The sequence below is a fragment of the Hyla sarda genome, chromosome 5 (assembly GCF_029499605.1).
Source record: "Hyla sarda isolate aHylSar1 chromosome 5, aHylSar1.hap1, whole genome shotgun sequence".
Classification (NCBI taxonomy): domain Eukaryota; kingdom Metazoa; phylum Chordata; class Amphibia; order Anura; family Hylidae; genus Hyla; species Hyla sarda.
Genome location: NC_079193.1, coordinates 342,474,508 through 342,496,022, shown reverse-complemented (window position 1 = coordinate 342,496,022; position 21,515 = coordinate 342,474,508). Strand labels below are relative to the sequence as shown.

The 21,515-nt window shown below is 46.2% G+C and overlaps 1 protein-coding gene across 3 annotated transcripts in view; it reads right to left on the bottom strand.

Annotated features, from left to right (window-relative positions):
* Nucleotides 1–21,515, bottom strand: part of OXR1 (oxidation resistance 1) — a 618,048-nt gene that overhangs the window by 55,242 nt on the left and 541,291 nt on the right. For all 3 annotated transcript variants that reach the window (XM_056522574.1, XM_056522575.1, XM_056522578.1), the window contains one exon: nt 4,300–5,072. In XM_056522574.1, coding sequence (XP_056378549.1) covers nt 4,300–5,072 — 773 coding nt within the window. The remainder of the gene's footprint in view (nt 1–4,299; nt 5,073–21,515) is intronic.

The window sequence follows — 21,515 nt, the reverse complement described above, 5'->3', positions numbered from 1 at the left end:
GTATGTCAATTATTCGGCAGGCGCAGTAGAGGGCTCAGAAGGGAAGGAGTGAGTTTTTCTGAAATGGTTTTTGGGGGGCATGTCACATTTAGGAAGCCCCTATGGTGCCAGAACAGCAGAAAACCCCCACACGGCATATCATTTTGGAAACTACACCCCTTTGGAAACTACACCCCACTGTATAGTGGTCTCAGACTGTAGCCCTCCAGATGTTGCTGGGCAACTTACTGGTATCCATAGGATCCAGTGAGCCAGCCGCACGTCATCGCCGCCCGCCGATTTCCGCCGCCCGCAGCCTTCGGATGGGTAAGTGGATCTTCTGCCGCCGGTCCCCTTCGGTTTCGCCATTTTGCCCCGCCTATTGTGGGTGGGCAGAACGGGGAAACCAAAAGTTAAACCCCCCCACCCCCAATCTGCTATTGCTTGTCGCTTCTAGACAACCAATAGCAGGAAAAGGAGGGGTGGCACCCCTGCCACCTCGCTCCTATCCCTTCAGGGGGATCATAGGTGTCTTGGACAACCCCCATCCCCCTTATTTTCCAGGTCACCAGGTCACTATAGACCCGTATGACCCGGGATCGGTGCAAATCGCCGGTCTGATGACCCTCCCTGGTCATTTGCACCGGGTGCCTGCTGATCGATATCAGTAGCCACCCCGGTCTGGTCCCCGCCCGGCGGAGACCGAAATTCCTACGGACGGACGCGTACATCCTTGGTCCTTAAGTACCAGGGAGCTAGGACATACGCGTACGTCCTAAGTCCTTATGTGGTTAAGGGCCAAGCGTTTTTCCACTTTAGTTTATTCCTCCTTACATTTTAAAAATCCTAACCCTTTCAATTTTGCACCTAAAAATCCATATGATGGCTTATTTTTTGTGCCACCAATTCTACTTTGTAATGACATCAGTCATTTTACCCAAAAAATCTACGGTGAAATGGAAAAAAAAAAAATCATTGTGCGACAAAATTGAAGAAAAAACACAGTTTTGTAACTTTTAGGGGCAGTACATTTTTCAGTAATAAGGACACCTTATCTTTATTCTGTAGGTCCATACGATTAAAATGATACCCTACTTATATAGGTTTGATTTTGTCGTACTTCTGTAAAAAATCATAACTACATGCATGAAAATGAATATGTTTAAAATGGTCATCTTCTTACCCCTATAACTTTTTTATTATTCCACGAACGGGCCGGTATGAGGGCTCATTTTTTGCGCCGGGATCTGAAGTTTTTAAAGTTTTTATTGGTACCTTTTTTGTTTTGATCAGACTTTTTGATTGCTTTTTATTCATTTTTTTATGGTATAAAAAGTGACCAAAAATACACCATTTTGGATTTGGAATTCTTTTGCGCGTACGCCACTGACCATGAGGTTTATTTAACGATATATTTTTTTGGTTAGGACATTTCCGTACACACTTTTTTTTTTTTTTAAATGGGAAAAGGGGGGTGATTCTGATTTTTATTAGGGAAGGGGTCAAATCACATTTATTAACTTTTTTATTTATTTTTTTACTTTTTTTTAGGCAGTGTTATAGCCCCCTCTAGGGGCTATAATACTGCATACACTGATTGCAGGCACTGTTCAATGCATTGCAATAGGAATGCATAGATCAGTGTTTTTGCACTTGATTGCTCAAGCCTGGATTTTAGGCTTGGACCAAATCAAACGCTGTTTGGACAGCCGGGAAGGCTGTCCTCGACGCCGTGATTTCACCGTGGCGGCCCTGAACAGCTCCGCTGAGCTAACCGGCAGTGTATTCTCCCGTTTTAGATGCCACAATCGACTTTGATCGCAGCGTCTAAAGGGTAAATACCGGAGATCAGCCCAATCGGTGATGTCCGGTATTAGCCACGGGTCCTGGTAGCTGATAGCAACCGGGACCCCGCACATATAAAGCGCACTTCACAGGTCAGGAGCCGGCCACAGGACGTAAATATACGTCCGTGGTCGTAAAGGGGTTAAAGCAGTACAATAATAGATAATGTGAGCCAAAGAAAGTGTAAAACAATTGTCACTCCCACAAACGCACCTGTGTGTACCCCTGCAGTTGTTTGATAATGGTGGAATAATCGCAGAATAATGGTGGAATAAGTGGTGAGTGCCATTTATTATTCTAATCTTTATGTTATGGATGTCAAGGATGTTGAACACCTTTTTGGATGGAGCATCCCACTGAATGCCAAAAATAGTGAGTGTTACCTGAGATATCCTGATATTACTTCCTATTATGTGTTGAGCTATTGGGAAAGACAACAGCAGTAAACACGAGTATTGTTTTAATAATATTGACCCACAGGATAAAGAAAACATGTTATTTTTACAGTAAAGTTTACAGCATAAAGTGAAACCCTTCAAAAAGTTGCAAAATTTAGATTTTCTTCCCAATTTCCCGCATAAATTATATATTTTTTGGTTGTGCGGTACATTTTATGGTAAAATGAAAAGTGTCATTACAAAGTAAAATTGGTCGCACATAAAACAAGCCTTCAAATGGGTCTGTAGATGGAAAAATAAGAGTGATGTCTCTTAGAAGACAAGGAGGAAAAAGCAAAAATGCAAAAAATAGAATTGTCCTTAACACCAAAATAGTCTGTGTCCTTTAGGCCGGGTTAAAGGGGTATTCCAGGAAAAAAAAATTATTATTTTTTTTTTTATCAACTGGCTCAGATTTGTAAATTACTTCTATTAAAAAAAATGGTAACCTTTTTTTTTAGTCTTGAAGCCTTTCTGTCATTAAAAACAACTTTTGACATGTCAATCAGACAAGTCAAAAGTTGTTGATCACACCGGGAATCTCTCCTGTGACCCACTGCGAGTTATTAGCCAGGAAAGAAGATGGCATAAGACTCCACTCCTTGGTCGGTGTGCACTGCTTACCGATATACACATAGGGGTATATGCAGAGCGTTGCACCCTTGTGTCTATAGTACAGACACAAGGGTGCAATGCTCTGCACATACCCCCATATGTATAGTAGTGTAAGTGTGTACTACATGCACACTGCTATACACATGGTAGTATGTGCAGAGCATTGCATCCTAGTGTCTGTAGATGACACTAGGGTGCAATGCTCTGCAGACACCCCCCATGTATGTGTCAATAAGCAACGCGGCAGTAACAGGGGCAGGGCGCATTAAACTGCAGGAAACTGTCCTACCGGCGGCAGTAGTACCGAGTCCTCCACGGCAGGCTGAGGCTCCATAAGTGTAGAGCGTCCACAAGCGGCGGGGGAGGGGAGGAGTTCAGAGAAGCAACCGCACACGTGATTGGTGAGTAGTGGGTAGCGAAGGGTGGGACAGGGACTAGACTAACTTAACAGAGGCTGGGGCGGTGCGGACTAGTGTCTGACCGCGCGCCCGCAGCAGTGTTATCACAGCCGGAACTCTGACAACGAAACGGCCGATTATTCAATAACGGGAATCGTCGACAACGAATCCCGTTATCGGATTTTATCGATAACACCGATTAATCGTTGCAGCCCTATAAAGAACAGATGCTACCTTTACTTCTTGAATCCACTTCTGGTGTGGAATGGATTAAAAACTTAAATAGCAGCATCTGTTCTTTATATTATTCAATTCATTATGACCCACAACTGGCTTTGGCTACAAAGCCGCAGCCAAAACTGCACTATGTAAAAGCACCCTAAAACAAGAATAGCTGGGATCGACATTCGCTCCAATCCTACTAGCCTTTGCAGAACAGTGTTACCTACACATTATAGCTGACACTCCTTGCTGATTATGCAGGCTCAGCTCCTGGGTAAACTCCATCCCCATGCTTTACAATAACACTGATCCCACGATCATTAAAGCTTGGAAAAAACAGGGATCATTTTTGTTTCAAAGCAGATTTTCAGGATTTAAAACTATAGGAAGTCTTTCACCGCTAAAAAATGCAAAATGAAAGAATTCTGCAACAACTGTGTTAACAGGGCCTAAAGCTATAACTGCATTATTTAGTTTTCTACCATTTTACCCACCCTCATAAATGAAAGATAATCCTGGAATAAAAAACAAAACAAAAAATAAAAGTAATTTCTTCCAAAAATAGCACCACCCCTGTACTCAGGTTGTGTGTGGTATTGCAACTGCAACTTGGCTCAATTGACTTCGATGGAACTGAGCTCCAATGCCACACACAAGCCGCAAAGACAGAGGTGGTGCTTTATTTTCAGAAAGAGAATATGAATCTAAGTCAAGGAAAAATTTTGTCCCCAAAGTTTTGATATTGCAGATTTAGGGGTCAATAAACATTTTTTGCCCCCGCAGATTTAAAAACAAATCCTTACCTTCTACAGCAGATTCTGTGCTTCCCGCCTTTGGCCGGACCTCTTTGTGAGTGGCATGCTGCAAGTCATCCCTCTGCTGTTTGGCTTGTTGCATAGTCAGATTCTTCCAGAGTTTCCGCAGTTCCTCCACTTCAGTTTCAGATTCACCAGAAGCCTGTTTTACAGGAGCACCCGGACTGGTTTGATCATTTTCATTTTTGGTCATATCATCTTCATGACCCTCAACACTTTGGTCCCTGTTTTCACCCTCGCTGTCTAATAGCTGCACTGTGCATGTGCCGTCCAGACTCTCTGGGTCACCCGGCTCATTGCTGCCTTGTTCTGCAGAAGATTCTGCATGATTTTTATCTAAGTCTTCAACTACCTTTAGAGAAGCATCACTCTTTTCTAAATCATTGGCATTGCTAACAATTCCACTGTCATTGGCAGAAGGTTCGGGGCCATCTCTGGAATCGGGAGCAGCGTCTGTGGAGTCTGAAGTGTTTGTCAGGCAACTTTCTGTAAGAGTTTGGTTGATCGTCTTTACAGATTCAGAGGATGCGCCTGAAGATTTGTCTTGCTGTAGCTCATCGGAGGAATGGAGTTCCTCGTGTATTGGGGAAAGCTCTGATTCTGTGAACACATCCTCGGAAAGAGACTCCTCTGTGCTGCGGGGGGCTGTGCTGGCACTGTCATTTCCTGTGTCCCACATTTTATCTAATTCATGTGCATTTCCCTGTGAAATCTTCTTAATGTGGCAGAAATCTGGCATACAGGACAGCTGCTCAATGTCTCTAGAGAAATAGAAAAAAAGTGCTTATTTTATGGTTTAAGTGTTTATAATATGATATATAACAAAGTAATATAGGGGGAGATCAAAACCTGTGCAGAAGAAAATGTTGACCAATTGCCCATAGGAACCGGTCACACTGCTTCATTGAAAGGGTTGTCCAGTGAAAAAAGAAACCCATATATGGTATAATAATGCAACTTACTAATATAAAATGTCAAATGTCATAGTGCAGAGATTTTACAAATTGCTGTGCTCTCTCCCTTGTAAGTTAAGACCTCACGTCACAGGCTCTGAAAACATTCTGCTCCGTTTGTCCTCCCCTTCTTTCAGCAAGGGACAAAACCAGTGATGTGAAGGTAAGGCTGGAATTACTGCTCATCAGATAAGGCAGCAGGGAGCCGTTCTCTGTAACAGTAGTGTCAGAACAGGCTCCCTGCTGCCTTATCTAATGAGTCATAAATCTAATGAGCAGTAATACCAACTTCCCCTTCACTTTACTGGTTTGTCCTGTGCTGACAGAAAGGGAGGGGGTGGAGGATGGGGGGACGGAGTAGACTGCTTTCAAAGCCTGTGAAGTGACAGCTGATATGGAAGGTCATTGCACTATGGCTAATAACATTATATTAGTTGTCTTATTATACTTTTTGACAAAACACGTTTATTTCGCTGGAGCACAACTTTAATTATTAAAAAATAATCCAAACAATAAATTTGACCTGCCCCCCTTGTTAAAATATACAAACACAATGCCTCCACTTTGCTCTGCACAGTTATAAGGATCTTCGTGCGGGCCAGCCCGTGGTGCTCAGCCGACAATACCGTAGTCCATATCCAAAGCAAGTAATAAGGAAGAATAATGAATGGTGGCACTCATGTATAGCGAAAGCAACAGGTCCTTTATTCACGGTGATGCAGGGAAAAAGCACACTACACTCAAGTGTGTTCCACCGCGAGCAACAAGCGCTGTTTCAAGGCTTGCTTATTCCGGCTCTGTGAGTATGACGTAGCGGCAGCGCAGCTGAAATAAGTCAGCGGCGCACGTCCCCACCGCAAACCACAACCAAAACCTACTGCGCAAGCTCCTTCACAAGCGCAATCAGAAAAATAGACAACAACATTAAAACTATGTGAGGAAGGTAAAACATAATACAAAGAACTATGTAACTAATATTTACATTACAGAAAAACACTCATCTCATTCTTATCATTTAAGCTTGTGGGTCCAAAGCACCGGTACGGAGGATCCAGGTGGCTTCTTTCTGCAACAATACTTTGTGCCAATCACCGGCATCTCTTAGTACCGGAGCCACCTATAATCTTGCGAAACGGAGCACTGTGGGGGTCCCCGGCATGTTTGGTCTTAATGTAATCTATAAGTCGGGGACAACCTTGTCCCATTCTTATAGATCTCAAATGCTCTTGAATTCTGATGAATAGGCATCTAATAGTCTTGCCTATATACGACCACAAGGACAACACATCATATAAACAATGAATTTAGCCTTGCAGGTAATGGAGTGGGATGCCTTCCATTCTATTCCTCATTCTACAAAATTTTCCTTCTTCATTATACCTGCACATAGAGCACTGCTTGCATCTGAAATCCCTTTGGGGGGGCGCCCTATCTAACCTTATACTTCTATCATCTCTAGAGTAAAGCTAAGCTTGTTTCCCAAAGTGCATGTACATTTGTAGGAGAAGAGAGGTTGTCTAAGGGCCACTTCCGTAAGTTCTGGGTTGTTTTCATTAATATGCCAGTGTCTTCTAATTGCTGCTTGAATCATAAAGGAGTGCTGAAAGGGTATGCTTTCTATACAAGATCTCATTTTGAGACAGATTTCTATCTTTATTTAGGGCCTCTTGGATAGTCTCAGGGGAGTAACTTCTTTGGATAAGTTGCTCTACTAATTCCTGAGCTTGGATTTCAAATTATAGTCATTATTGAGGCGTCTCAAACGGACAAACTATCCGTACAGAAGAGCTTTTTTAACGAGAATGAGATAAGTATTTTTCTTAGCCATTAACTACATAGTTCTTTGTTGTTTACATTATGTTTTACTTTCCTCACATAGTTTTGATGTCTTTGTCTATTTTTGTGATTGCACTTGTAAAGGAGATCACGCTTGCGCAGAAGGTTTTGCTTGTGGGTTGCCGTGGCGACGTGCGCTGCTGAGGTATTTCAGCTGCGCCGCAGCTACATCATACTCTCAGAGCAGAAAGAAGCAAACCGCAAAACAGCTTTGTCACTCTTTGTGGAACGCACTTCATTGTTGTGGGCTTTGTCTCTGCATCTCCGTGAATAAAGGGCCTGTTACTTTCACTATACGTGAGGGCCACCATTCATTATTCTTGCTTATTACTTGCTTTTAATTATTAAAAAGGTCTCTGAAAAATAAAAAGCAATCAGATTGGTTGTGATAGGCAACTGGTCAAGTTTTTCTCTGGTCAACGGAGAATAAATTAGTGTTTCCCAACCGGTGTGTCTTGAAAAACTACAACTTCCAGCATGCCCAAGGTCTTAATCCATAGGCCAGAGTGGAAAAACACAAAAGTGCCTTTCGCTCTGGAGGACCTTTCCTGTCCAGACAACGCACTGCTTTAATAATGCACTGTGTAAGCGTACATTTTTAACGTAAATTTGTTTTCCCTTAGTCCTAACAGCAGCACAAGTTGGGTGTTCTTCCCCTGTGAAGCAGGCAGGACGGTGGGATTTTTAATTCCGTCCAAACAATTTAATTTTAATTAATCCCCCCATAAAAGGCCTCCTCCGACAGGCCACATTGCTTAATAACAAGTAACAAAACTAAAAATAGTAAGGGCGGGAAATTTGTGTGCTGCTGTTAGGACTAAGGGAAAACAAATTTACATAAAAAATTAACGCTTCCTACCAACCCTTTTATCCAAATTTTACCCAGGTGTTTCTGATGCCTGTTGGAGATGTGGTGAGCCAGGAGGGTCAATGTCTCATATATGGTTATTATGCCCGAAACTGACTCCTTTTTGGTCCCAAGTACTGGATGTAATTCACCAATTGACGTCTATCCGTTTACCTGTGTCCCCAGGCCCCCTTCTTCTCTCCATGCTCCCACCCTCTTTGCCAAAGTGGTCCGCCCAACTAGTTAGCTTTATGCTTCTGGCGGCTCGTACGGTCATCCCCCGATTGTGGAAATCTTCCTCTGCTCCCACATTCACTTCTTGGCTCCAGGAACTCTCCCATCTACATAGGATGGAGGAGTTGCTGGCAGAATCCCGAGGGCAAGTGGAGAGACACTTTCTCTCCTCTGACACATACAGAACTCTCCACTTGAACTCTCAAGAAATGTCTACTGACTGATGCCTTGAGCGTGTGCCCTTACATATCTCAGTCTGTCCGATGTTGGGGTTCTCGCCAGTGCACCGTGCTGAAAGGTTAGTCCTCTTTATTGTCTCTCTCTCTGCCTGTGTTTTTCTGTCTCCTTCCAACTCCTCCTGTCTTCCTTACGGTCTACCTGGGAGCCTTCTCCCTTTCTCATTTATTCTTGCTCTTCTCTTTTTCTTGTAGGAACACTTGTGCCAGACTAGGTGCTGATATTTTATTGTCTGCCATGTATGCCTAAGTGTTTATTGTTGTCATGTTGGAGTCCTAAAAGACTAGTGTTACTGCTCCTAATATGACTTGTTTGCCATACTACCTGTCTTTCTTTTGGGCGCATGTGCACCACATATTTTGGCCCCTTGGTCACTTGCACATATACTACTTTGAATGTTTAAAATCTTTAATAAACTTTACTATTGAAAAAAAAAAATGAACGCTTCCCTTACGTCTTAACCAGCAGCACAAGTGAGGATTTAGTAAGTAACAACACAAATAGGTAGGGACTACGGCAGAGTGGCGCTTAGGATGGATTGCCCAAAGGCTAACTCTTCAGAAAATTTGGCGTTAACCCTGTAATGACGGACAAAAAAGTGTTATGAGTGCCCCAAGAGGCCGCAGCACAGATTTGTTCTAGAGGAACAGATTTTCTCTCAGCAAAAGAGGTAGATACTGCCCGGGTAGAATGGGCAGTAACAAAAGGTAGGAGGAGTAAATTCCTGGGCTATAAAAGCCTCCCAAATTGCCTCTTTAATCCATTTACTCAGAGAGGGTTTATAGGCTTCAAGACCTTTGTTCTTTCCTGAAAAAGAAATAAGAAGGTATTCTGATCTTCTGAATTCTCCAGTTCTTGCAATGTAGATCTTTAGGATTCTTGATATGTCCAGGGTATGATCCGTAGCTTTTCCGGGAGAGGACGGATTAGGACACAGAACTGGAAGAGATATTACTTGATTGGTGTTGGAGAAAGTCGGGACCTTAGGAACAAAGGTAGGCAAGTATCTCAACAGGACTATGTCCTGGAGAAAAAGTGTAGAAGGCTCAAAAGCCGAAAGGGCCTAAAGCTCACCAATTCTTTTGGCTGAGGTTATGGCCAATAAAAAGGTGACTTTAAGGGATAAATACCTAAAGTCAACTTCTTCCAGAGGTTCAAAGGGGGAAGAGCATAACCCCTTAAAGGGGTACTCCGCCCCTAGACATCTTATCCCCTATCCAAAAGGATAGGGGATAAGATGTCAGATCGCGGGGGTCCCGCCGCTGGGGACCCCCGGGATCTCGGCTGCAGCACCCACCTGTTGTGGCTTCCGGCAGCGCTGGAGGCTCTCATCCTAACGGCTCCTGACCAAGGTGACATGAGATTGCGACATCACGTCTCCGCCCCTCAATGCAAGTCTATGGGAGGGGGCGTGATGGCTGTAGCGGCCTTTAGAAGGCAGTCGTCCAGGTAAGGAATGATTTATAGACCTTTTAGTCTGTGAGCACCGACAACTGGGGCCACTTTTGTGAAAGTGTGGGGAGCAGAAGTAATGCCGGAAGGCAGAACAACAAACTGGAGATGTCCGACCACACTTTTTATGTAGACAGCAACCCTCAAGAATTTCCTGTGAGCAGGATGGATGGGAACGTGAAGGTAGGCATCCTTCAGATCGATGGTGACCATAAGATCATGAGGGTCCAGGATGCTGGTGACTGACCGGATGGTTTCCATTCTGAACCGTCTTTTCTTTATGAAACGGTTCAGGAAACAGAGGTCTATAATCATACGCCAGTCCCCTGATGGCTTTGGGACTAGGAAAATAGGGGAATAAACCCCTGTCCCCCTCTGATGGGGAGGAACCTCTTCTAGAGCCTGTTTCTCTATATACTGAAAAACAGACTCTTCTAGAATAGATTGATTTGGTTGGGGTAACAGTTTTGTTAACAAAAATTTCCTTGGGGGGGGGGGAATAAACTCTATTCTGTAGCCTGACTTGACTATTTTTTAGACCCAAGGATCCTGAATCTCCTGGATTCAGGTATTTAGACATGAACTTAAACGACCTCCTACTGAGACGGTGGGTAGACTTTCCACCTGAGGATCTGGAAGGGAAGGGAATCGTGGGTGGAGACTTTGGGAGAGTCATAGATCAGATTTGCGGTCTTTACCGTGTCCCCCACCATATTTTTGGTTGGATTGGCGCTTCTGAGGTCTAGAAGAGCTCTGGCTTCTACCACTCCTCCCTCTACCGCGCCCGCGAAAGCTCTGTACAGGAAGGCATTTACTTTTTTTTTTTTTTATCAGCAAGGCCTTCCATAATTTTATCTAGCTCAGAACCGAAGAGTCGACCGGGCTCAAAGAGAAGACCACAAAGATTAAATTTTGAAGAGTTATCCGCCATCCAGGGGCGGAGCCATGAGGAGAGCCTGCTAGCAGAGGCAAGAGCCATGGATTCTGCAGCCAATCTAAGACACCTCGCAGAGAAAATCCAGACTAAGGAGGAGGGTTTTGAATGAGTCCAGAATCTCTTCTCTGGAAACATTCCCTTCAATATCCGATTGCACTCGGAGAACTCGATCCTTTGCAAAATCAGCGACTTCAGATGTTGCTATAGCCACATTTGTAGAGCAGAGGCTGCCGAATAGCAGCGTCTTAGTAAAGAGTCCACCTTTCTATCTAATGGATCCTGAAGATTGCTTCCATCATCCGCCGGCACCAAAACCCTTTTGGAAAGCTTGGTAACTGCCAAATCCACCATGGGAGATGGAAGCCAAGACTCTGTCTCATTTTCTGGAAGCGGATACATTAACTTAAACCTCCTAGTGAGGACAGAAGGTTTATCAGGGTGTTTCCATTCAGACACCATAAGGTTTTTAAGAGACTCGTCCACTTTGAAAGCCCATGGCCCTCTAGAGGTGGACATAGAGGCTTCCCCTTGGTCAACATCCCGATCCCTTGACCGGATGGACCGAAGTAGTCTTTGTGTCTTGTCAATTGGAAAGAGAGATGGTAACGCAATCTATTCAACGGACTGTTCAGACAGAACATCCACCGACATCAGAGAATCTTCAGGGACAGAAGTCAGACTAGAAGAGACTCTAGGCCTCTTGGCAACAACAGCGGTTTTATCATCCACACAAACATATCCTGGATGGTAGGTTCCGCAGGATTGGGGGGAGGGCGGCATCCCGGACACCTATTAAATTCATAGGAGTCAGGAAGGGGGGTACCACACTCCACACAGGTGATATGTCTTCTCTTAGAGGTAGCTTTGCGGCTCCCAGTATAGGACTCACCACTAGGGGAGTAGACATTCTGGAAAAGAAAAAAATTTTGAAGAAAATAGCACCAACAATGCAAAAAGCATAAACCGCAGAGTATTACCTAAGAGAAAATATAAAGTGTTATCACACAACACTAGACTTTTGGAATCACTCCAGCAGCAAGGCAGCAAGGGACCTGCTGCATTGAGGAGCTGCCTTAAATAGAGGAGAGGGCGGGATTTTGACATAAGCACCGCCCCCAATGGATGTGACATCACTACCATGTATATAAAAAACTAACTTTAAATATACCAATTATTTTAAACCTATGCCCCTTCCAATATAACAGAAGGGGCATAAAAGACAATCCTTGAGAGGAAAGTAAAGAAATTATAGTAATGTGCGCTTAAAAAAATGAGATTTTTTTTATACTTACCGTAAAATCTCTTTCTCGAAGGATCCATTGGGGGACACAGACCTTGGGTATATGCTGCTGTCTCTAGGAGGCTTTACACTATGGTAACCAAAAAGTCTGCTCCTCCCAGCAGGATATACCCCCCTCCAGGCCACTGAGCTAATCCGTTTTAGTCCCAGAGCAATAGGAAGAGACCGAGAGGTCAAAGGAAAAAAAACATGAACTGTCCGAGAACCAGAAGAAAAACTAACTGAACACTCCCTCGGACAGATAACCGAATAGGAACCCCAAAAAAGGGCGGGAGCTGTGTCCGCCAATGGATCCTTCGAGAAAGAGATTTTACGGTAAGTATAAAAAATGTCCTTTTCTCTATCGGCTCCATTGGGGGACACAGACCTTGGGACATACCAAAGCAGTCCCTTGGGTGGGCAGAGAAAAAAGGTCAGGCAATCGGCTGTACCTGCAACACTTTATGGCCCAGACTAGCATCAGCCGATGCAAAAGTATGAACCTGGTAGAATCTCAAAAAGCGTGCAAAGACGACCAGGTGGCCGCTTTACAGATCTGCGAGGCCATGGCCTTGTTTCGGAGAGCCCAGGATGCTCCCACAGAACGGGTGGAATGAGCCAAAACCCTGAAGGGTGGGATCTTCCCCTTGCAGCGGTAAGCTACCGAAATAGCACATTGGATCCACCGAGAAATGGTGACCTTGGAAGCAGGCTGTCCCTTTCGACGAGCTTCCGTAAGGACGAAAAAAGAATCTCACTGACGAAAGGAAGAGGTGACAGAAAGATAAGTCCGAACAGCCCATATCACATCCAATTTGTGGAGCAAGCACTCCCTGGGATGAGAAGGAGCGGGACAAAAAGACGGAAGGACGATGTCCTCGTTGAGATGAAAAGCCGAAACGACCTTAGGTAAGAAGGACGGATCTGGCCGGAAAACAACCTTGTCCTGATGAATTATAAGGAAAGGAGAACAGCAGGAGAGAGGTGCCAGTTCAGATACTCTCCTAATGGAAGTAATAGCTATAAGAAATGCCACCTTCCAGGATAGGAGGCGAAGGGGAACCTCCCTAAGAGGCTCAAAAGATGCGTCTTGGAGAGCGCCTAGAACTAAGTTCAAGTCCCAAGGGGGAGAAGGGGACCGGTAAGGGGGAACAGCGTGTGCCACACCCTGAAGGAAGGTCCGGACATGCAAATTGGAAGCCAGAGGACGCTGAAAGAGAATGGAAAGGGCCAATACCTGACCCTTAAGGGAGCTGAGAGCCAGCCCTTGTTCCAACCCCGACTGCAAAAAGGAGAGGAGATGGGGAATCGAAAAGGTAACTGGAGAAAAGGTCTGAGTTTCGCACCAACGAAAATAAGCCCGCCAGGTACGGTGATACATTTTTGCCGAGGAGGGATTGCGAGTCCTGAGCATGGTGCGAATTACCTGAGAAGAGAAGCCACGGGCCCTTAGAACCGTGGTCTCAACCGCCACGCCGTTAAATGCAGCGACTGTAAATTGGGGTGGCAAAGGGGACCCTGTGACACTAGGTCTGGACGAAGTGGAAGACGGAACGGAACGTCGTCCAGAAGCCAGACCACGTTGGCGTACCATGCCCTTCGGGGCCAGTCTGGAGCCACCAGAATGGCGGGGACTCCCTCCGCCTTGAGCTTCCTCGGAACCCTGGGAAGGAGGGGGAAGGAACAGATGGGGCAGGACAAAGCCCAACCATGGAATTAATAGGGCATCCACGGCTAGAGCCAGGGGGTCCCTAGACTTTGACACAAATGTCGGAATTTTCCGGTTGTGTCGAGATGCGAAGAGATCCACGTCTGGGGTCCCCCAGAGGTTGCAAATCTGTGCGAACACCTCCGGAAAAAGAGACCACTCTCCGAAGTCCGCTTCCCAGTTGAGCACTCCCGGAATGTGAATCGCCGAAATGGCCGGAACTTCGTGTTCCGCCCAGAGGAGGATCTTTGTCACCTCGGACATGGCTGCTGAGCTGCGAGTGCCGCCCTGCCGACTGATGTACGCCACAGCCGTGGCATTGTCCGACTGCACACGGAGAGGGTGGCCCTGAAGCAGGGACTCCCAATGCTTCAGACAAAGATATATCGCCCTCAGTTCCAGGATGTTTATGGAAAGGGCTTCTTGGGGAGGCCAGAGGCCTTGAACCGTCTGATCCCTGAAAACACCCCCCCAGCCCGACAGACTGGCATCTGTCGTGACCACCTGCCAGTGGAGGGGAAGGAATGAACGTCCCTGAAGAAGAAGGGGGGAGCAGAGCCACCAGCGCAGAGACCGACTGGTTTGCAGAGGGAGAACAATCTTGCGATCGAGAGAGAGCGAGGAGACCTGTCCCACCGGGCAAGAATCGCCAGCTGTAATGAAACTGTAATGAAACTGGGCAAAGGGTACGGCCTCCATGGCTGCCACCATCCGACCCAGGACTTCCATGCAAGTAAGGATGGTGACCGGGGATGGTATCCAGAGGGAGAGGACTCCCGACAAGAGGGCCAGACGTTTGTCCGGCGGGAGGCGAATCAGAGTCGAAGTGAAGCCCCAAGAAGACCAGAGACTGGGTGGGGGAGAGAACTGACTTGTCTCGTTGACCATCCACCCGAAGCGACATAAGGTCTGAAGAGTGAGGCTCACATTCTCCAGAGCCTGGGCTCTGGTGGAGGCCATGATGAGGAGGTCGTCCAAGTAGGGTATCACTGATACCCCTCTTGACCGTAACAGAGCTATCACGGGCGCCAGAATCTTGGTAAAGACCTGTGGTGCTGTGGCCAGACCAAAGGGGAGAGCCACAAATTGATAATGACCTTCCGGAACGAGCGGAGGTACCGCTGGTGTCCTGGAAAAATTGGAATGTGGAGGTAGGCATCCTTGAAGTCCACCGAGGAAAGAAACTCCCCTTGATCCATAGACGCCACCACCGAACGGAGAGATTCCATTCGGAAATGGCGGATAAGATGTTGGTTGAGTTGTTTGAGATCCAGGATTGGCCGCACAGACCCGTTTTTCTTGGGGACCACAAAAATATTGGAATAGAAACCCCAAAAGCGTTCCCTTGAAGGAACCGGGACAATGACACCCTGGATAAGAAGGGACTGAAGAGCCAGCGCAAGCGAAGGAGATCGGGGAGCACGGGACTGAAAAAAAACAGATCCCTCGGAAGGGAGGCAAATTCTATCCAGTATCCGTTGGACACCACATTCCTGACCCAGGAGTCCTGAATGTGCGTGGTCCAAATGTCTCGAAAGAGCAAGAGGCGACCTCCCACCCGAGAAAAAACTGCGGGTGGGGGCATCCCTTCATGCAGAAGGGGGTTTGCGGTTGCCCGGTTTGGCCGCAAAACGGTCGGAACGGTTGGTGTCCGACTTCCAAGAGGGACGCGCCTTGAAAAAGGGGACCTTCTTGTCACGTGAAGGCGCCTGGCTGGACCCTTTAGAGGAGCCAGAAGTCCGAAAGTAAGAAGACTTTCTGCGGAAAGAAGTGCTAGACTTGTTTTGAGGTAATAAAGAGCTCTTGCCACCTGTTCCTCAGAGATAATCTCATCCAGGCGCTTGCCGAAAAGTCGGGAACCGGTAAAAGGAATCTCGGTGAGAGACTTCTTAGATGCAGCATCCGCGTACCATGCTTTAAGCCAAATGGAACAACGGAGGGCCACTAGATTACCGGTGGCAAAGGCAGCGCAGCGAGCTGAGTGCAAGGAAGCAGAACACAGAAAGTCTCCAGCTTTGGAACATTGGAGGGCCAGAGCAGACAGTTCTTCCGGGGGAGATCCCGAAAGAATGCCCTGACGGAGTTGGGAATACCAAACCGAAAGGGCCTTAGACACCCAGGTGGAGGCGAAGGCAGGAAGCAGGGAGGAACCCGCTGCTTCAAAGGCATACTTAGCTAAAGACTCAACCTTTTTGTCTGCTGGATCCTTGAAGGCAGCTGCATCCGCCAGCGGCAAAGTAGTAGCTTTAGAGAGGTGGGAAACCTGAGGATCCACCGACGGAGAGGAAACCAACTTAGAGATGAGGTCCTTGGCCCTTGAACTTTCTTCAGTCCCTGAAATTTCTTCTCAGGGTGCTTTCAGGCAGATTCTAGAATGGCATCAAATTCAGCGTGAGAGCTGAACACCTTGGGTGCCGGTCGGGCACGATGAAAGGATACCTCTGGAGCTACGTCCGAAGTTCCTGGGTCCTCTAGGTTAAAGGTGTCTCTTATGGTCGTAACCAATGAGTTCACCATATCCACTAAGTCTGAACGGTCCTCTGAATCGGATGCCGAATCGGAAACCTCATCCGCCAGTTCTCCAGTGCAAACGAGTGGAGGCAGCCCTAGAAGAGGGAGACTCCGACCGGGTACGTGGCTCAGGGGAGCAAGAGAGGTGACCACGGGAACGTCCTTTGGAAGAGTGACGCGTGTGGCCGGAAGAAGCGGTCGGGCGAGACCTGATAGAGGAACGCCTGTGTCTACCAGAAGACTCAGGGGATGAGTCAGAGGAGACACCCTAAGTACGCTTATGTGAAGCATAGGGAGAAGGGGAACGGGACCTCCTAGAGGGCAGATGAAGGGTAGACCTCTCCAAGGCAGTCACCACAGAACGGGAGACCTGTGCCAAGTTGGATATAGACTGGGAGAGGGAGGAAACCCAGGCTGGAGGGGCGGCCGAAACCCACCGGGTCTGAAGGAGCACCTGGGTTAGAAATAGGAGGGGGGTCTGGGAGAGCAGTGGAGCAGGCAGAACAAGTGGGTTCAGCGGAACCTGGCATTTTTGCAGAGCAGTTTTTACAAGCGTAATTCCAGATATCTGCTTTGAGGGAGGGACAGTTCTGGGCACGGACATAGCAAAAAAATGAACAGTCTCACCCAAGTCTGTGTCCCTAGGCAGCTGCTGTGAGGAGAACTCCGCACCGTGGCTGTAAGGAGAGAGAAAGAGACGCCGGCCAATAGAAGGAAGGGGCCGGGTCAGATGCAAGGGCGCTGTGATTGGCCCACGCATGGCCCCAAACGCGCGCACAGCGCTGATTGATGGCTCAGTTCGCGCTCAGTTATGCGGCCTGGTGGGCGGAGCTAACATCCGCCGGGCCGCTGAAGAAATACAGAGGGAATTGCGCCCGCTCCGAACCCTGAGCGCACACGCCACCTGTAGTGAGCTCCTATGCGCCCGGGGAACGGAGCGGGCGAAGTGCCGTCGGCAGCCGCGGCTGCCGAAAGTGAAAGTAGAAAGGCGCACACGCCCGCAGAGAGAAGCCTGTGGCGCGTACATGTCACACAGACTGCCCAAATAAAGTGCCCCTTACTGTGAACACACTGCCCCTTTGACCCACTGCTCCCCCATATAATAAAAAAAACAATCCCCCTGCAGGGAAGAATAAAAGTATCCCACGGCCAGCCTCAGCTTCAGTAAGAATAGGTCCAAAACAGGGGTCTCCAGCTGTTGCAAGACCTAGGGAGAGAAAAATACCCACCTATGCTGAAGAACTTACCTAAAGAAGTCTTCAGAATGTAGTTTTCAGTCAGCATTGTCACCTGCAGCAAGCCAGGCGAACAGGGAGGTAAGGGGACCCAGACCCATGAGGTACAACCCCAAGCGCTGACCGTTGGCGAGAGGGGGTTAACAGTACATCCAAGATGCCTGCCACCTCTGCCACCTGAAAAAAAGAAAGAAAAAGGAATAAAGCACTAACACATTCCCTAAACCTAAAAAATAAAAAATATGAGACCTGGTCAGGAGAACACCAGACCAGTGTCCACCTCCTTAAGAAACTTAAGCTAAAACTGATTAGCTCAGTGGCCTGGAGGCGGGCATATCCTGCTGGGAGGAGCCGACTTTTTGGTTACCATAGTGTCAAGCCTCCTAGAGACAGCAGCATATACCCAAGGTCTGTGTCCCCCAATGGAGCCGATAGAGAAAGTGCAGACGCCGGACCAGAAGCCATCAGATGACGCACTTCCGGTCCGCGGTGGGGCCGAGCGCACAGGCAGCACTGCTGCCCAGAGAGAGGAATGGTAAGACACCTATAGGGGGAGGGAGGAAGGGACCCAGCCTGCAGATATAGGAGGCACAAAGCGCCCCCACAACACGCCGCTCCCTGCTCTAATACACGGGCAGTGGAGCCGCTGCCCGGAGAGAGCAGGGAGACAGACAAACAGTGTAATAGATCCCGGGCGGCGTATTTTAGGAAAAAAACACCGCCCAGGCAACAAAAAAGGCAGCTAGGCTGCAGAAAAAAAAAATAAAATAGAAAAAGATACCCCCTAAAAAGAAGTGGGAAAATAATTCCATGCAGGCTCAGTGAAACACACAGAGCCTGCACCATCCTGCTGTCCGCACAGGACAGAAAAAAAGCAATGTGGCCTGTGGGAGGAGGCCTTTTATGGGGGGATTAATTAAAATGTAATTGCTTGGACGGAATTAAAAATTCCACCGTCCTGCCAGCTTCACAGGGACAGAAAACCCCACTTGTGCTGCTGGTTAGGATGTAAGGGAAAACTAGATTTCTCCTTGGGACGCTGCAGGGAAACTGAACCCTTACACTGCCAGGTTTCCCAGCAGGTTACAGCAAATTGCTGCAGGTCTCAGTGGGACAAAATTTTACAGATAGTTTTATCATGGGACCTGTCTAACAAACAGATATTTTCCAAAGCAGAGGTATTCCAAAGAGCATGGTATTCCTTACTTGTTAACCTCAATCCAAAGAACAGGGGATAAAAAGTGGATTGTTGAGCTGAGCTCGGCAATGTTCAAAATCCCCATAGAGAATGAGCGGAGCACAGGCTGGCCACTAGTGGGAGGTTCCAATAATTTCGGGGGACAGTTTTCCTCCATTCTTCTGATCAGTGGGGACAGCCACCAATTAGTTTGTTATCCACCATGATGTGGATAAGTGATAACATGTAGTGTCACAAACTGTGAAAGAATAATGGGAGTTTTGCAACAGGCGGAGAGCCACAGGCTTGGAAACATTGACAAACTAAGTAGGTGCCTTATATATACATATACCTCTTTTTACTATTACTTGTTTTTTGGTGTTATTTAGGACACCCAATAACCTCACAGTGAATTCAGATATGTAGCAGCAAACATAACAATTCTGATAATCTTGTTTTATTATAATATAACAAGCTTACTATAACCAATGCCTTAGGCTGTGTACTTGCTAATGTTTAGACCATTCTGTTGTTTTTACAGAAATATGTAGAGATAAAGGGGGAGATTTATCAAAACCTGTCCAGAGGAAAAGTTGCCCAGTTGCCCATAGCAACCAATCAGCTCGCTTCTTTCATTTTTAAAAGGCCTCTGTAAAAATGTAAGAAGCAATCTGATTGATTGCTATGGGCAACTGGGCAACTTTTCCTTCACACGGGTTTTGATAAATCTCCCCCATAGCTTATGTATTGTCACGTAAAATATTACAGCCTGCATAGCACCTGCATAGTCGAATTCCTGGGTCCTTGATTGAGCCCCAATTAGAAAATAAAAACACCCCCTCCCAACCAGCAGATGACCCCCAGTATAAATGATTAATTATGGTTATCCTAGCCAAGTGATATTATTCCCTGTGGTCAGGTATTCCCTTTTAGGGCAGGGTCACATGGGGCATATGCGCCGACGGAAGCTCCCAGCTCCAGCCAGATAGCTGTGTGTCTGCTCGTAGTGGTGGATTTCCTGCTGTAGAAATCCACCTCTACGAGCGGACACAGAGTCTCCTATGGGGACTATTAAAGTGTAAAAAAAAGTTAAAGTAAAAAAAATGTGAAAAACCCCCTCCCCCAATAAAAATTTAAATTGTCCCATTTTCCCTATTTTACCCCCAAAAAGTGTAAAAAAAAAAATTTTTTACATACATATTTGGTATCGCCGCGTGCGTAAATATCCGAACTATTAAAATAAAATGTAAATGATCCCGTACGGTGAACGGCGTGAACGTAAAAAAAAAAAAAAAAGTCCAAAATAGATGCTTTTTTATAACATTTTATTCCCAAAAAAAAAAAAAATGTTAAAAAAAGTTTTGTATAAGCAAATATGGTATTAATAAAAAGTAAAGATCACGGCGCAAAAAATGAGCCCTCATACCGCCGCTTATACGGAAAAATGAAAAAGTTATAGGTCTTCAAAATAGGGGGATTTTAAACGTACTAATTTGGTTAAAATTTACCCACACAAATAGTATTTTTTTGGTTGTGCCATACATTTTACGATAAAGTGAGTGATGGCATTACAACGGACAACTAGTCGCGCAAAAAACAAGCCCTCATTACTAGTCTGTGGATGAAAATATAAAAGTGTTATGATTTTTTGAAGGGGAGGAGGAAAAAACTAAACGAGTCCTTAAGGTCCAAATGGGTTGAGTCCTTAAGGGGTTAAAGGAGATCTGCAGCGTTATAACACTTATCCCATATCCACAGGATAGGGGATAAGTGTTTGATCGCAGCGGGTCCAACCACTGGGACCCCCTGCGATCTCCTGGATGTGGCCCCCGCATTAGTGCTCAGTGAGAGCGCTAATGCGTGTAGTGTCGACCTGGAGAGGTCAACGGTACGCCCCTCCCCATAGAGTTCTATGGGAGAGGCGGAGAGGCATGTATGCTGCCACCCCACCTCTTTCATGGAACTACATGGAGGAGGGGATGTTGCGGCCGGCACACCTCCTGCACGGGAAACCCGCGGCAGAGCCGTGGCCCCGTGCAGGAGATCCCAGCGGTCAGACCGCCGGGGATCAAACACTTATCCCCTATCCTGTGGATAGGGGATAAGTTGCTTTCGGCCACAGATGGCCTTAAACCCCTTAAGGACCAGGCCCATTTTGGCCTTAAGGACCAGAGCGTTTTTTTACACACCTCACCACTGTCACTTTAAGCATTAATAACTCTGGGATGCTTTTACTTTTCATTCTGAGAGTTTTTTCGTGACATATTCTACTTTATGTTAGTGGTAATATTTTGTCGATACTTGAATAATTTCTTAGTGAAAAATTCCAAAATTTTATGAAAACATTTAAAATTTGGCATTTTTCTAACTTTGAAGCTCTCTGCTTGTAAGGAAAATAGACATTCCAAATTATATATTGAGTCACAAATACAATATGTCTACTTTATGTTTGCATCATAAAGTTGACATATTTTTACTTTTGGAAGACATCAGAGGGCTTCAAAGTTCAGCAGCAATTTTCCAATTTTTCACAACATTTTCAAAATTAGAATTTTTCAGGGACCAGTTCAGGTTTGAGGTGGATTTGAAGTGATTTCTTATTAGAAATACCCCATAAATTACCCCATTATAAAAACTGCACCCCTCAAAGTATTCAAAATGACATAACCCTTAATTGGTTTCGCCATACATTTTTGGGTGAACTGATTGATGTCATTACAAAGTACAATTGGTGGCACAAAAAATAAGCCCTCAAATGAGTCTGTAGATGCAAAATTGAAAGCGTTCTGATTTTTAGA